This window comes from Equus caballus, chromosome 5 (assembly GCF_041296265.1).
Source record: "Equus caballus isolate H_3958 breed thoroughbred chromosome 5, TB-T2T, whole genome shotgun sequence".
Lineage (NCBI taxonomy): Eukaryota > Metazoa > Chordata > Mammalia > Perissodactyla > Equidae > Equus > Equus caballus.
The window spans coordinates 11805430-11822643 of record NC_091688.1 but is presented as its reverse complement, the minus strand read 5'-3'; the positions used below and the strand labels follow the sequence as shown (position 1 = coordinate 11822643).

Genomic DNA, 17214 nt, shown 5'->3' with positions numbered 1-17214 from the left:
CACCTTGTGGACACCATACTCTGCCATGCCCCTGCAGGGCACCCCCTCCCCCAGGCCACCCTCTTGAGGACCATTTTAGGGGGAAGTGGGCCATGTCCCAACATTGCTATGTAGAGCAGTCCTTCTTCCCTCAAAATCCCCAGCAGCAAAACTCAGGGAATGAGACAGAGAAGAGACAGTGAGTCACCAACACACAGAGACCTTAGCCCACCACAGAAATCAGAAAACAAACGTTTGGCATCCCATTGTCTGCTTCACGGCATGGTCTGACACTAGGTGATTGATGGCTTGCTTAAACTGTGCTCAGCCATTTGTTTTTATTTGGTGATTTTTCTCCACATAATAACACTATTACAAGATCTGACACACAGAAACCAAAACAGAGAGGCAAGCACACTGTTCCAGATTTGGTTGGATCCTAAGCTCAACTCTGATGTGAAAAGGAGAGAAAGAACAAGGGCTGGAAAGTAGGTTCAGGAGCAAAGAACCTTTCATCTCTGAGACATAATTTGAGAGGGAAAAATAACAGAGACAATTCATGACCAAAAAGCAGCTGAGAGCCTGCAAAGATCAGGGAAGCTGAGTTTGCCTTAGGACATAGATTCCCTTGGTTTGGCTTCTGAGGATGCACCACAGGGAGTGGTCAACGACACTTGTGGTTTTACTGAGGTGGACTCCCAAGCCCCTTCCTTCCCTCAGCTCCTGGAGACCCTCTCTCCTGGCAGCTCCTCCAGAGAAAGAGACATCTGGCCTGTGTAGCCTTCCCTACCCACAAGCCAAGTTCCTCTATCATGGTAATTCTGTTCAACTGGCTGGGTACTGTATCTATAATTCATATCTCCTCCTGACCAGCCCCAAGGCTGATAAATACTCTCCCTTTGATAGAGCCATCTGGGTTACAGATGTTCAATGCTGGATTCCTCAGGCTCCCTCCTCCTTGCAGAGCCTTTGGGAGAGGAACTTCTTTGGGTTAGATTTCTGATTTCTTGCTAGGGGTGGGGAAAGGAGAAAGGTTGAGCAGGATCTGACAAATGAAGAGGATTGTTTATACACCAATTGTACTTGCATCTTAGCAATCTATCTATAGGTGCTCCCCAACTTCCCAATAACTCCCTGCTAAACTGTGAGCTCCCGAGTAGAAGGACTCGGAGTAGAAGAGCCTGGCATACTCCCTTTGCCCAATAAATGTCTGGTAAAATATCTGCCGAAGCTGACTTCCTTCAGAGTCACAGTATAATGGAAATGTGAGCTTGTTCTTTGATTTAATTGCAATAATAGAGATGCTATGTTTGGGTAATTTAGCTCAGAGACAACCACTAATTCCAAGTCGCAGGCCCTCATAGATATCCAGAGATCTACATCTCTACGAATCCAAAGTCCTTTCAAACGATCCAAGCCACGGTACAGAAAAGCAGTCTACACTCCACGTTCTGCTTTTAGTGCCTCAGCCTGGATTTGAACTCAGGGAATTCAGATAAAATTAGTAAACCCCTCCAGTAAATTATTAGCACTTACTCTTTATATACTCTTTATATTTGTCCCTCTGCTTAGCTTACTGTGTCTGCACATCATAGGAATTTGATAACTAATTGTTTTTTAAAATATGGTTCTTGGTAACAAAAGTTATAAAAAACACAATATTTTTAGTGATAAAAATTCAGCACAAGGAACACAAGGCAAAGGATGGGAAGGAAAAAAAAATCCTATACATGAAATAAATACAAGGGCAATGGGAAAGAGAAAAACCTCTCCTCTCCACTATGTTCTGCCTTCAGATTTCTTCCTCCAAAAAAGGAAATTCATAGATAATCATCATTTTTTTAGATCATCACAAGTAGAGATCTAAAAGTGTGGTTCCTACCGTGAACAAGTACTAGACATTTGAGGAAATTCGCCAGCATGAAAGACAGATAGGAATTAAGAAAAAAAGAAAAAGAAAAGTTGACCACAGATCAATCAGATATAGCACACAGAAAGAAAATTCAGAATGAATCTTATTTTTAGCCTCAAAAAAGGTTGCATCCTTAAAATAAAAATAGATTAATATAGGAAGTCAAAGAATAAGAAGGTCTTAAAAATATGATTGCTAAAATTAAAAATTCAGTAGAAGAGTTAGAAGATAAACTCAAGGAAATCTCTAAAAAAATAGAATGAAATAACAAAGAGATAGAACATATGAGAGAAAAAAGAGAATAAATTCAGGACATCTATCCTCAGGAGTTTCAGGCAGAAAAAAGAAAAAGCAGAACTAAATAAAGAAGTATCAAAGTAGTAATTTAATAGAATTTTCCAGAGGTACAGGGCATGAATGTCCATACTGGAAGGACCACTGGGTGCTCAACAAAAAAAGAATAAGAGGTCAACCCTACAAAAATTGTCATAAAATCCCTCAAACAATAAGACTAAGGCTAAGATTCTAAACAATTTTGAAAAGGGAAAAAATTATTCCACCTCTAAAAAGACACACAATTATCAGAATAGGAGCTGTGGGCAATTAATGAATTTCTTCAAAAGTTTGAGAGAAAATGTTTTCCAACGCAAAATTTTACACCAAGACAAACTACCAGTTTTGTGTAAAGGCAAGACAAAAACATTTCGGGAAATGCATTTTCAGAAAAAGTTACCTAAAATGTCCTTTCTTAGAAAGTTACTGAAAGATGTTTTCCAGTAAAACAAGGTATTAAATTAAGAGACACTCATACAATTCAGGACACAGTGGCTCCAATTCAAAAAAGCAGTAATGAGGAGTTCCCGGACAACAACTTGTGCAGCAGATTTAAAGATAACTGGTCCAAGATTGGAAGAGGAGAGGAAAATAGAATGAACTAGAAGGAGAGCTCCAGAGGAGTGCAAAAGAAGAAAAGGAAAAAAGACACATTCTGTAGATTAGCTAATATGATAAAGCATTGAAGACGAGGATATTTAAAAAAATGAATGCAGGAAGAGAGGAGGGCAGGAGGAAGTGAGGAAATAGAGACGTAAGGGACAAGGGAGGGTAGGGGAAGAAGTTATGGCATGAAGGAAATATAATAATAGAATAATACTTTGTAACAAAAAAAATTGTCATGATATTGTAAATATATCTAACTTATTCAACAATAAATTGTCAAATAACTATATTGGAAAGACGGAGGCGAGAGGAAGGAGACAGTGTAAGCGTTAAAGTCTCATCTTTATCATAAGAGCAAGTCAATGCATAATGTTTAAAATTGATGAGTCATGGGGCCGGCCCCGTGGCCAAGTGGTTAAGTTCTCATGCTCCGCTTTGGCAGCCCGGGGCTCGACAGTTCGGATCCTACGTATGGAGCTACAGACCGGTCATCAAGCCCCGCTGTGGTGGCATCCCACATAGAAGAACTAGAATGACCTACAACTGGCACATACAACTATGTACTGGGGCTTTGGGAGGAAAAAAAAAAAAAAGAGGACTATTGGCAACAGATGTTAGCTCGGGCCAATCTCCCTCTCAAAAAGGGAAAAAGCATACCTTTAAAACAAAAGATAAACATAAAGCTGCAAAGACATTAAAAGAGAAAAGAAAAGAAAATTGATAATTCAAGTAATATAAAAATAATATTTGGAGATATGGAGGTAATCACTAGAAGAGACAGGAGAAATAATTAAATATGGGAACACGGCTAGAGAGTGGAGAGGGATGGGGAAGAGTTAGGCAGGGGACTGTTGTGCGTCCTTAGGCCTTTTGTTACAATTTGATATCTTCATCTGTGAGGATTTATTACTTTGATTTAAATATTTTTAACTATAGAAAAGTATAAAAAGTTCCTTTTATTCCACAAAGCAAGTTTTGCACGTAGGGGTAAGAAGGTTTGGAACACATCTGGGTCTACAGATAGAAAGGGATGAGTTACCATCGCAACTCTGCAGCAGTAAGGGGAGTAAGTTATAAACACCCAGATAAGGGCAGCAGCAATAGGGATTTAGAGACAGAAAGGGCCACTCGAAGGAGTAGGATGCCTGGGTACCTTGAAAGACAGCTCTCTCAGCCAGGGCAGTGGGTGGTTGTAAGGAGCCAGCAGACAAATGAGAACAAGTCAGATTTCCCCATCTCCCCAGAGATCCTAAGACTTGGCAACCACTGTTCTTAGAGAGGATTAGCTTCTGCTTAAGGTTATCAAAATCTACAAACCAAACCCAAACAGAATCTTTCTTATGTGAATATTTCTGGTAATGTGATCAGTTCCCTGCGTATTATTATGTAAACAAAGGCTTCCCATCTGTCAGCTCTAATAATGAGAATAATAACTAAAGTTAGCCTAGAGTTATTTTTGTACATTGAAAGCTTTAGAGTTACCAAGCACTTTCCTGTACCTTATTTCATTTGATTCACAAAACAACCCTAGGATGTAGGTAATGTGAAGTATTACCGCAATCACTCCTCATTTTACAGACAAGAAATCTGTTTCAGACAGTGACTTGCATAATTTACATAGCTAGTTAAGTAGCAAGGACTCTAGAATTCAGCTGTGTCCCCTGACTCCAAATCTTACACTCAATCCATGACATCACATGCCTTAACTACAGGCCAAGCCATTAATTGGTATTAACTGACTGCCCACGCACAGGGACATCATGAATTACTACACAAATTGAGGCCCAGAAACACAAAGACAAGAACCCAGGTACTGGGTGGGAGCTGAGATCCAGCCCCCCCACCTCCCACCAACACTACACCCTAGCTCAGGTGTGAGCCTTTTTATAATACCAGTTATGTAATGGGGAAGCCTTGCCCACACACACAAATTAACAAGTTTAGCCCCCCACCTCTCTCCTTTCTTACCTCCCTCTAACACTCCCCAATCCCTGCATCGACCATGAAATGGAAATCCTCTTGTTGGCTTCTGTCTCACAACAGAAGACACATCAGATCTATTCATTAAAATAAACATGAAATAAACATATATGCGTGTGTGTGTGTGTGTGTGTGTGTGTGTGTGTCAGCTGCTGTTGTAGGCACTCCGGAATATAGTAGTTAACAAGGGCCCTGACCTCATGGAGCTGATATGCCAGGCTGGGGAAAGACAAAGAAATGCATAAGAAAAATATCAGAAGTGATAAGTGATCAGAAAATTAAAATGAGTTGACATAATAGTGATTGAGTAGCTAAGTCTAAAGTGGAGGATCAGGAAAGGCTTCGCCAGGAGGTGACCTTTAAGTAGATGTTGGAATGACAAGAGAAAACCCACCAAGGGGAGATCAAGGAGAAGAGGATTGCAAGAAGATGCAGCCAGAGAGGCTGCACAGCATGGGAGGGATGAGCGTTTGCAGGGAGAAGCTGGAGGGGAGGCAGGGATCAGGCTGAGGCAGAGCCTGTGAGCCAGGTGGAGAGTTTGGATTTTATCCTAAGCACAGTGGGAAAGAAATTTAAGAAGGGGAGTCACAGGATCTGAGTTACCTTTTACGAAGGATCCTTCTGGATGCTGTGTGAAGAATGGCATTTAATGGGGCAAAAGAGGAAGACTGCAGCCACCTAAAGGGCCTTGTGGTTAGATGTAGAATGCCTTGTGTCGTGAAGTTGCTGAACTGCTCCAGAGATCAGGCACACATGAGGCCTCCTCATGGATCAGTGTTACTTTGCTGGAACCTAAGACTGTAGGAAGAAGGCTCACGTATAATTGGTGCCGAACGGTTTCTACCCATGGATACCTTGTTGATTCTCTGTGAAGATCCCCTGCTTCCTCGGATAGACTGTGCCTCAAGCACCTGGTGAATATGTCTTCAGGTGCACTTCACGCCACGTACACAGTTGTCTGCTCCAGAGACAGTAAGTTCTGTGACGGCTGTCCCTTGTCTTAGTCATCTCTGTGTCCCTAATTACTTAACACAACACCTAGTGCTTCACAAAAGCTCAGTAACGTCTAGTGGGATGGATGAATGTTTTATTTGGGGGCTGTGTGAACCCTCTTTTGTCTCCCAGAGCCAAAGGGATAAAACAACATTAGAAATGCACCCTACAAGCAGGACACCCCAAGCCCCAGTCCCTTACCTCTTGGGTGAGTCAGGGTCGAAGCAGGTCTTGCGCACATCAGCCACCTCAGGGTCACAGCAGTCCCCATCATCAAAGTCGTTCAGCATGTTGTTGCACTCCACGTGGCAGAGCCCATCCCTGCGGTTCCAGGAGTAGCACCGGCCATGCAGGCGGCAGTCACCCCCATCATACCCCGTGAGCGGGTGCTCACACTCCGGGTCACAATGGTCATTCCCAATCTTGCTGGGCTCACAGTTCACGAGGACGACCCGGTGGCGCAGGGTGGAGTTGTGGACCTGGTGGACGCTCAGCTGCCAGCTGATGTTGTAGCGGCTAAAGGCTTCATTCAGCGCCTCATGCTGCCGCCGGATCTGCTCCTCACTCACGGTGGGGTTCAGGCCCTTGTCGTCACAGATGTTCACCACCTGGTAGCGTATCACCTTCTCTCCCCGAAGGGGCCAGTGCCCATTGTACTGAGAGATCAGTTCCACATTGTCACAAGCTGTTTGCCCACAGAGTGGGGGCTGCAAAGGTGACAGAATCTCAGGCTCTGACTCAAAGCCTTGGAGAACCTCAAGCCGTGGGTAGTTCCCATCTCTAAAGGGGGCCCACTGTTCTTCCAGAGGCTCAAAACTGGCTGTCAGGATCAGGGTGGTCAATTCCTCCACTCTGCTTGGATACTGAGGACTGTGCTGGAGGTGGCTTTGTGGGAGGGCAGCTGACCAGACGACCAGTGTACCCAGGTGTCCACGGAAATAGTGCCCGTTCTCAGAGCTATCACCCCCCAGGATCAAAGAGCGGCAAGATGCCATGAAGGGGCTGTTCATGGGACCAGACTGGTCTGAGCTACTAGCCACCTGAGTGCCATCCACGTAGAGGGCCATACGCTGTCCATTGTAAGTGGCTGCCACGTGTGTCCACGTGCCTGGCTGGTAGCGACTGTGGCCAATCACAATGGTGGCTTTCTTCATGCGGTCAGTGCGCAGGGAGAAGAAGAAGCGAGCATCTCGCCTTCTCATGTCCTTCCCTGAGCGGATCCCCAGGGCCCAGCCCTTGTCACTGACAGTGTGGGAGCAGTTATCAAACACACCTGGGAAAGAAGGAAGAATTGAGGGGAGAAATACCAGATACAAAGAGGGATTGAGAAAGGGAGAAGAAAACCCATGTGAATAGCAAGAAAGTAGGTTTTTAACGGGAAAAAATTAAATGATACAGATTCCTCACCTGAGATGCCTGTCCAGTACCCCATATCAGGCCATTCCGACAACGTCTATCCCTAAAAGGAATCTGATTTAAGATTCCATCCAATTTAACTCATGCTGGTATTTTTCAATAACCAAAATGGAGGCTGGAAAGGGGATGTCTAACGCAAGTGACAACCATCCCCTAGCACTTTGTCACAAATGTTCCTCAGGCTGACTCTGAGTCCATGCCTTCCCTCCCTAATCCTAGCCCCTCTCCATTTCCTCGAAGCCAGGAAGGCCATCACAGTTTTTACAAAAGGCAGTAATCTCCTACCCCTCAAAAAGTCATTTTTCTCTACTGAATTTTGAAATGCTGATTCTCATAGGGAAAACAAGGAGGTGGTGAATCAGGGAGTCCCTCAGAGAAGACTAACATCACAGAGGTCATTCTCAGCCCACTATTCCCCTAGTGCCTCTCTAAGGGCAAAGACACCCATCCACAGAGAACAGTAGTTCCCTGGAGTAAGCAAAATGCCATTGCCCCATGGTCCTAGCCTGAAAAATCAGTCAAGTCAGCTATAAGAATGATTGCTCTATGACCAATGGTGCCCACCACAGTACAGAAACAGAACTTTCCCAGATAAAAGGAGCTCCTCACCACAGGCTACCTTATCACCTTGCTCATTGCAGTCACAGGACTGTGAAGTCCAATGGAATAAACAAAGGAAGGAACACCTGCAGATAACTGGATCATTAATAAGTTGGCAGCAGGAAGGAGGAACAAGGTCAGATGTAACATGACCACAGATGAAAGAGAAATCCTGAAGGCAGTTTGGAGGCCTCGAATGTTCCCATCTTTACTTAGGAACTACTATCTCCACCCAGGCATCTCTTCTAAAATACAGCTAGAGTCTCAGGAGCAGATTTTGCTTGCAAGTTACATGGAGCCAGTACCTTCACACAAGAAACGCTTAAGAAATGCTGCTTTAACCAACGAATGAATAATAGACAAATCTCCTGGCCTTTGGATCAGATACCTGAGACTAACACCAGGAGTTGCTCTTTCCCAGCCTGTATACAGAATTTTATTTATTCCCCTGATCTCCTATATAATCCACTTAAACAGTACTTCTCTATGGAGAGTCTAGATTTATAAGCCATGAGGGCTTCCCATTCTGATGGAAGGCAAGTGTTTTAAAAGTAGCTATGTTTTCATAAATGACAGAATATGGTCTCTTCTGCCTCTAGCATAAATTAATAACTTGCAATTTAAAAAATAAAAAGTTCTTTTTAACAAAATCAACTCCTCTCTAACCCAGTAATTCTAACATTAGACTCTGAAGTACTGGTGATGACTAGGTATGATGTTCCATGGTGATGTTTCAGTTTTGTTTTGGGTGGGGGTTGGTTTGCTTGGTTTTTTTGCTGAGGTCTATGTGGTAAAGCTACATAACAAGTACTGCATTACAAATTCTCCAATTAGGTGGATTTTCAAAAAGCAGACAAATCTACTGAGATGAATAGTAAGTTCCCTGCTTCATGTTTTCTCCCTGGTTTACTTACTTTGATAAGTACACTTAGCTTTAATTATGTCTGTCCACTGACCTATGAACAAATATGCTACAACACTTAATATCAGGACCACAGAGTTACTAATCCTCGGCTAGTAAATTTCTGCTGTTTTTTAAGAGGAATAATTGGGGATGCTGTTTTATATTTGTTGCACATACACAGGTGTGTGTATCTGAGTTGGGGTATAAGTTATTAGGCCTGACATACAAATTATTAGATAATTAGCTTCTCACCTGCCAGGCAGCTAGTTGCAATTTTGAACACTTTCACTTACTGTCCTTAGAACATCTATTCTAGATTCAATAAAATAATTTTTTCCACTCATTTATCTCATAGGAAGCCATAAAATTACTGATAGTGTGTCTAAAGTGATATTTCTAACTTCTTGAGACATTACACAGAAGATGGAAGTTTCTTATCACACTAATCTAGTTCTGATTAACCTAGTTTTAGCAATTATATTGGAAAGGACTTATTGGCCAAGAGTATTAAAATAGTCTATTTCAGTTGGGATTTGTAGCAAGTATATAGAAGTATTACTTTTTGAATGATTACCATAGTAATAATATTTGCTCTCTAATAAGATGTCCACGCAGCATATGAGATCCCTCACTAGATGCTTAAACAACTACTTTTTATTTGCTGTGTTACCACTATTCATACTTCCTCTATAATAAGAGAGAGTAAACAGTTGCTGAAGCACTGCCCTGCACTCATTCCATGAAAAAAAAAAAGAAGCATGTTTAGCAAATAGAATTCTCTAACCCAATTGCTATGGACTGAATGTTTGTGTCCCCCCAAAATTCAGATGTTGAAACTCTAATCTCTAAAGCAATGATATTTGGAAATGGGGCCTTTGGGAGGTAATTAGATCATGAGGGTAGAGCCTCCATAATGTGACTAGTGGCCTTTTAAGAAGAGGAAGAGAGAGCTAGCCTTCTCCATCATGTGAGGATGCAAGAAGACAGCCATCTGCAAACCAGGAACAGGGTTCTCACCAGACACCGGCTCTGCCAGCACCTTGATCTTGGACTTCCCAACCTCCAGAACTGTGAGAGAGAAATTTCTTTTGTTAAGCCATCCAGTCTGTGATATATTTATTATAGCAGCCCAAACCAACTAAGACGCCAATGTCATCAACCATAGCTGTGGATCAGAATCACATGTGGAACTTTCACAAATACAGATTCTTGTGAAAGCATGTTGAGAGCTGCTGATACTCCTCACTGATGAAAGAAATCAAACTTCCCAGTGCTGCCCGGTAGATGGAAATGCAGAACACAGAAGCTGGAAGTCTTAGTATTTCCCATCAGTGAAGGAAAATTAGAAAGGTTGTTATCAATGGTAAGTTAAACCAGACATGAAAGGGGAAAGCCCATCTGAAATTCTTTTTAACCACTGAAGAATCACATTGAATCAGGCATCTTGGGTTTGTCTGAGATATCAATGCAACCACAGTACATACTTCCTTATTAATTCAGCAAACCAATAGAATGAGAGGTAGTTAAAAAGAAACGATGGCCTGCTATGAATAGGGGCACAGGCATGATGCTGATAGGGAACATGGCCAATTGATTGTCTAGGATTGAGAATTAATTGGGGCTTTTTATGATTTGTAATAAAACCTCATATTTGAGACTACTGAAATGGCAATAAATATCCCCTGCTCCCACTGAAAGATCGATTATTCCAAGGGAGGAAACTGTGGCATTGAAGCCTGGCGTGACCTACCTCTCCCTGAGAATCACTGCCATCAGCCTCAACCTCTTTCAAGAGATCACGAGTGAGTCCTCGTGAGGATTTTCAAGATTTCCAAGGACAGAGTAAATAAACATTTCTACCCTCCTGCATCTTCCATAGTCTCCAATGGTAACAGCCCATTTCTCCAATCTGGAGGATATGAATTGGCTGATTCTCTTCTCCCTTGAGATGGAATTAACGAGTCTGCAGTTAGGCTGGAATTGCAGCCTGTGCTCAGACACAGATTTAGCCCCAGAATTGAAGCTATAACCCAGAAGCTCCAAGCTCCACCCCTAGCTAGTGGGAAGAGGATCATGCTTGGTCACTTGAAGAGCTGTCACCCTACTAAACCACAAAGGGTTCACATTTCATCTCACTGTCCTGCTCCTCCTGGAAAAAGGCATTCCATTGGGAATTAGTCATTTCAGTTTATCAGCATTTACTGAACACCCCATTCATGCCAGACACAGAGACTCTTCTCATCTTTGGAATAAAAGTGGTCTTTGTCCTTGAGGAGTTATAGTCTCACGGGATGGTGAAAAACATAGATGATGACTTCAATATAATATCAGAACCAAGATCAAAGAATACATAGGTGAGTAAAAACAGAGCACAACCTGAACCCATCGTTCAGAGAGGATTTCCTGAGGGGATGAGACCCAAACATACTCTTGAAGAGTATATAGGCAAAAGAATTACAGAAGATGGTTCCACACAGTGGGGACAGCAGGATGAAGGTACCAGGGGTGAAACAGGTCAAAGGTAGGTCTTGTATAACACAGTGAGGGGCTTGGACTGTATAAATTAGGGAATATCTGGAAGTTTTTGTACTGCTGCTAAATATCTCTGATATCCAGACAGCACACAGAGTAACTGCAGCACGAAACATCCCATGGGTGGCCTTGCCATGCATACTAGGTCCAACTGCAGTTGAGACATCTAAGGAACTTTCCAAAGCTTGCAGATGGACAACTGTGGCACAAGAAATACATGAATGCCACAAGAGGACCCATGCACTTGTTCAGTAGATATCTATGAAGCAATACGAGCTGCCAACTCCAGTCCTTGGTGCTGGGGATTTTTATAGTGATCAAATGTTTATTGGACATCATGGAGAGTTCAGCACAATGCAGAAGACAAAGCTTAACAAATAACTATAATGAAATATACTGATTGTTGGAAGCATAAGTAGCTATAGGAACAGCAAAAAGACCTCTTTATTAAAACATGGACATAACACCGCAGAAATTCTCCCGAAAGTTACTAAATGTCAACTTTCCAGCACTGATCTATGTTGTCAGTAATCTGATTCCTAGAAGGTATCCACCACTCAAATCTACCCATGAAAATAGGGTTACCTTGATTCCCAGTCAGGCTATCTGGGAAGGTTAGGAAGAGCTAAAGCCAAAGAATGCCACACGATAACTTCAGACATCCCAGATCAAAGGGCCTGCCAGTTCACCCAGAAACATTCACTGTAAGATTCCTTAGAACCTGTGTTTACATAAAATATCCACTTCAGCTCAATCTTCTAAATTGGGATGTGCTGTTCTTTCTGTGAATTTTTTTCCTTCAGTTCTTAGCATGTAATAATATCTCCAATTTATATAGTACTTGAGCTTTCCAAAGCAATCTGACATAAACTATTATATAAGCAGTAAAGCTATCCTGTGAGCTAGGCAGGATTATTATCACCAGCCTCAATATATACAGGTGAAGATACTGAAGCTCTGAGAGGTCTGGCATCAGGCTGGGTGCAGAGAGTACACCAGAACCAGGGAATCATGATTCTGCGCCCCGGAAACCTTTCTCAGCTGGGGAAGACCATAGTGCATGATGGTTACAAGCTTGAGTCAGCCAAAAGTTTCAGACTGCAGTCTACCCTGTACAAGCTATGTAAAAAAATTTTATCACCTTGCTGAGCCTCAGTTTACTCATTTGTAAACTGTATCTGTAAAATACAATCTGTCCATCACTGGTCTGCTCTTCAGCATTCTTCAACCACAAGCTGAGATCACAGACTTACCTTAAGAGGCTGTTGGGAGAATTAAGTAAAAGAACATGTGCTGAGCACAGTGCCTAACTCGTGCAAACTGATAAATAAACATTAGCTATGATGATGAAAAGGAGTCTGACGATGAGATATCAAAGGGAAGAACAAATTAGATATAAAATCAGCGTAATGCTAGTAAATGTTTAACAACTGGTCCTCTAAAGAAAGAACAAAAACAACAAAACAAGCCCTGATTTGCAGCATTTGCTAATTTCTGGGATGTAAATATTCCCACAATAACCAATTTTAAGTTACCAATATGATGTCACTGAACACGGGGTTGGGCAGAGATGTGTACAATTAGCTCTGGTGAGCCAGTCTGGGCCAGTTCCACTAGTATAAAGACTGGAAACGGAAGCAGATACAAGCTGCCGGTGTCTCCTTCTCTCTCTGACTATTAAAGTAGATGATGCTTTGCTGGTGACCTGATTTTTTATCACTTAAAAGGGGTAAATGTGACTTCAAGACTTACTAGAAAGCTATAGTAATCAAGAAAGTATGTTATTAGTGACAGACTAGACAACTAGATCAGTGGACCAGAACAGAGAGCCCAGAAATAGGCCCCTAAATTTAGTCAACTGATCTTTGACCAGGAGCAAAAGAAATACAATGGAGCAAAGAGAGTCTCTTCAACAACTGGTGCTGGAACAAGTGGACATCCACATGCAAAAAAACGAGTCTTACATCCTTCACCAAAATTAACTCAAAATGGATCATAGGCCCAGATGTAAAATGCAAAACTATAAACTCCTAGAAGATAATATAGGAGAAAATCTAGATGAGCTTTGGTATAGTGATACCCTTTTAGACACAACACTGAGACACGACCTATGAAAGATATAATTTATAAGTTGGACTTCATTAAAATTAAAAACTATTGCTCCGCCAAAAACAATATCAAGAGAACTAGAAAAGATAAGCCACAGACTGGGAGAAAATACTTGCTATCAGAAGACACATCTGATATTCGACCATTATCCATACAAAGAACTCTTAAAACTTAACAAGAAAACAAACAACCCAATTTGAAAATTGGCCAAAGAAGATATACGGATGGCAAATAGGCATATGCAAATTAAAACAATAAAGAGACACCACTACACACCTATTAGAATGGCCAAAATCTGGAACACTGACAACACCAAATGGTGACAAAGACGTGGAGCAGTAGGAATTTTCATACACTGCTGGTGGGAACGTAAAATGGTACATCCACTTTGGAAGACACTTTGGCAGTTTCTTAAAAACTAAACATACTCTTACCATATGATCCAGCAATCACGCTTCTTTGGTATTTACCCAAAGGAGTTGAAAACTCTGTTCACACAAAAACCTGCACAACAGATGTTTGTAGCAGCTTTATTCATAACCGCCAAATCTTGAAAGCAACCAAGCTGTCCTTCAGTAGGTGAATGGATAAATTAACTGTGGTACATCCAGACAATGGAATATTATCCAGTGCTAAAAAGAAATGAGCTACCAAGCCATACAAAGACACAGAGGAAACATAAACACATATTACTAAGTGAAAGAAGCCAATCCGAGAAAGCTACACACCATATGGTTCCAGCTATATGATATCCTGGAAAAGGCAAAACCATAAAGACAATAAAAAGATCAGTGGTTGCCAGGAGTGAGGAGAGACAGATGAGTAAGCAGAGCACAAAGGATTCTTAGGGCAGTGAAAAGAATTTGTATGCTATTATAAAGATGGATAGGTGTCATTATACTTTTGTCCAAACCTATAGAATGTACAACACCAAAAGTGAAACCCTAAGGTAAAGTACAGACTTTGGGTGATTATGATGTGTCAATGCAGGATAATCCTCAGTTAAAAAAAATGTACCATTCTGGTGAGTGATGTTGAAAATAGGGGAGGCTATGCATGAGTGGGGACAGAGGATATACAGGAAATCTCCATACCTTTCTCTCAATTTTCTTGTAAATGTAAAACTGCTCTAAAAAAAGATAAGTATTTTAAAAAGGAGTGGAGGATAAATGTTGCTCCACTCAGGGTTTTGAGCCTTAAGATACCTGCCTGAGCACCCAGTGACCAACTGTCCCTGTGAGAAAAAATCTGTCCATCCCAGATCTGCTCTTCGGCATCCTTCAGCCACAAAGTGGGATCACAGAGGAGCCTGCACAGCTCATCCACATGCTCTCAGGAGGCACCCTGAGACCTGCCTCCTTAACTCCATCAAGCAGGAGAAAGATGGACTTTTGTTTCAAAAGAAAAATTATCGAATCCCCACATTTAGGAGACTTCTTTCTTCTCAGTCTGAAGGCTGACAAAACCAATGCAGTTTAAGCCAACACACTATATGTGGTGAAACTTTGAGCTTGTGCAACATTGAGATTTTACAACTTTGGATGTACATGTGATAGAAGCAAACATGTTATAACGGTTGTTTATTCATCAAAGACACATTCTTGAGAGGAACAGATGGACCAGATCATCAATAAGATTTACGAAATCACTCAACACCAAACTGATCTATGACAGCCTGCCCATGGGTCAGAAAAATCAGATTGAATGATGCAATTCAAAAAATGGTGGCGGTACTGAGGCCAAACATTTGGGCCATGTCATCTTAAAACTTTAAGAATCGTTCTTTCAGCTCTTGCTTGGAACTGGCTTCCATTACGTACCAATGTTTACTACATTAAAAATTGTTCAAACACCTTACCTTGTATTTAATCTAAGTTTTGAAGGAAAGGAAAGGAAACTGAGGAAACACATCTTGTTCATTGAATTCCTGTTCTCAACTCCAAAACTTGCATTTAGAGACCACAAGTATCTTAACAGAGCTACACACTCACGTGGTCTCAGGAAAAACCATTTGCACCCAGTTCTTTTTTTTTTTTTTTTTTTAAAGATTTTATTTTTTCCTTTTTCTCCCCAAAGCCCCCCGGTACATAGTTGTGTATTCTTCGTTGTGGGTTCTTCTAGTTGTGGCATGTGGGACGCTGCCTCAGCGTGGTCTGATGAGCAGTGCCATGTCCGCGCCCAGGATTCGAACTAACGAAACACTGGGCCGTCTGCAGCGGAGCGCGCGAACTTAACCACTCGGCCACGGGGCCAGCCCCCGCACCCAGTTCTATATTATTATTAATTGCCAGCATTTGGAATTAATAGAGTCAATTACCCTCAAGGAGAAAAGGCTTCTCTCCAACTGGGATACATCTCCCTGAGTGATTATGAAAATTCCAACAGCAGCAAACATTATAGCTGGAGAGTTCCAAGAGACTGTTTAATGGGGAAATTTTTAAATGTGGCCCCTGTGGAAGAGTCAATCTGCTTCTTTCCTTTTCTTGGGTTCTTTCTTTGTCCTCAGGAGATCTGCTGCTTATGCCAAGAAGTAATAAAGAGACTTGAACTACCTTTTATTAAATGTCTACTATGCTCTAGACGCTAGACATGTGGCACCCCTATTAAACCACAAATGTAGGAGCTGAATTTTATAAACCTCAACTGTGGACCAACAACCTGAGGGTCATAGACATTAAGCAAGTGGTCCACAGTCTTGAATCAGGAAGGACCAGCGACAGGGATCAAAAACAGGTCTATTCAACCAAAAAGCCCATACTCTTTCTACTACACTAAAATCTTTCAAATGCTAAAAAATAAGGTTTTAGTTGTTGTTTTGGAGCAAGAAGAACAATAAGGGCTGGTGAGTGTGGCATTAACAATTTTTCAGACCACTTCTTAAAGCTAACTGGGATCTGACTCTCAAAAAAATGTGTGGGCTAACATCCACACCTGGAAATAGTCTGGTGAGAACTGACTGGCTAGCACAGTGGTTAATATCTCTGTGTTGGCTGGTACCTAAATTGACAGGCTGCCTTGCTGAACATTTGGTAAAATTTCTTGGTGGCCCTGCAAGATTTTCTGTGACACATAACACTCAGTAATCAATTCTAGAGGGCTCTGAGACAAAAGCGGAACTTCTTATCCCAAAGCCAGGACAGTAGCCAAAGGTTAGAGAAGGTGGGAACATTGAACTGAAAACTCTCTTCCAAGCCAGTGGCCTCCAACTCCATTTCCTCTTTTTTCTTGACCTCCCCACTCGGTATGCAACTGGCAGGGGAGGATTCCTTATTAGATGAGAATATAATAAAAAAGGGAAGTGAGACGGTCCAGATGCGAGCTACTCCCACTTCTCAACCAGTCCAGTCAAACTGCTCTGATTGCTCACTTCCTTCTCCATCAGACATCTCCCCTTTCCCCTCCTGGAATCTTCTGGCAGCTGGTTTTGACAGAATACAGTCCCCTGTCCACAAGACCAGATAGAGAGAGCTGTGCTTCAACAGTGCTCCTGGCAGCATAATGAGGAGGAATGTATCACCCACCCAGGAGTTACAAAAGTCAACATCAAGTGAGAAAAAGAGAATCTTCTGAGAATTGTCAGGAATCAACATGTCCTTGGCACTCTTATTTTATGGTCATGACAAAAAGGGAAAAGGAGCATCTCATACCCTTTTCTTTCTCAAAGCAGAGGAGCATCCGTGTTTCAGGAACATTATGTGAACTTATTTCAGAGCACTGAAATAAATGGAAAAGCCAAAAAATGTCCCTGTCTGAGAGACTACACAGGCCCAAGGCTGAGAAAGATGCACTAGGACTTCATTTTCTTATTCCTCCCCAATTAGATTCCTGCTCTCCAGTCAACAGTCACTTT

The 17214-nt window shown here is 42.0% G+C and overlaps 1 protein-coding gene across 1 annotated transcript in view; it reads right to left on the bottom strand.

Annotated features, from left to right (window-relative positions):
* Positions 1–17214, bottom strand: part of PAPPA2 (pappalysin 2) — a 255786-nt gene that overhangs the window by 216787 nt on the left and 21785 nt on the right. The window contains exon 2 of the mRNA XM_023640602.2: positions 6005–7076. Within this exon, the coding sequence (XP_023496370.2) occupies positions 6005–7076 (1072 nt within the window). The remainder of the gene's footprint in view (positions 1–6004; positions 7077–17214) is intronic.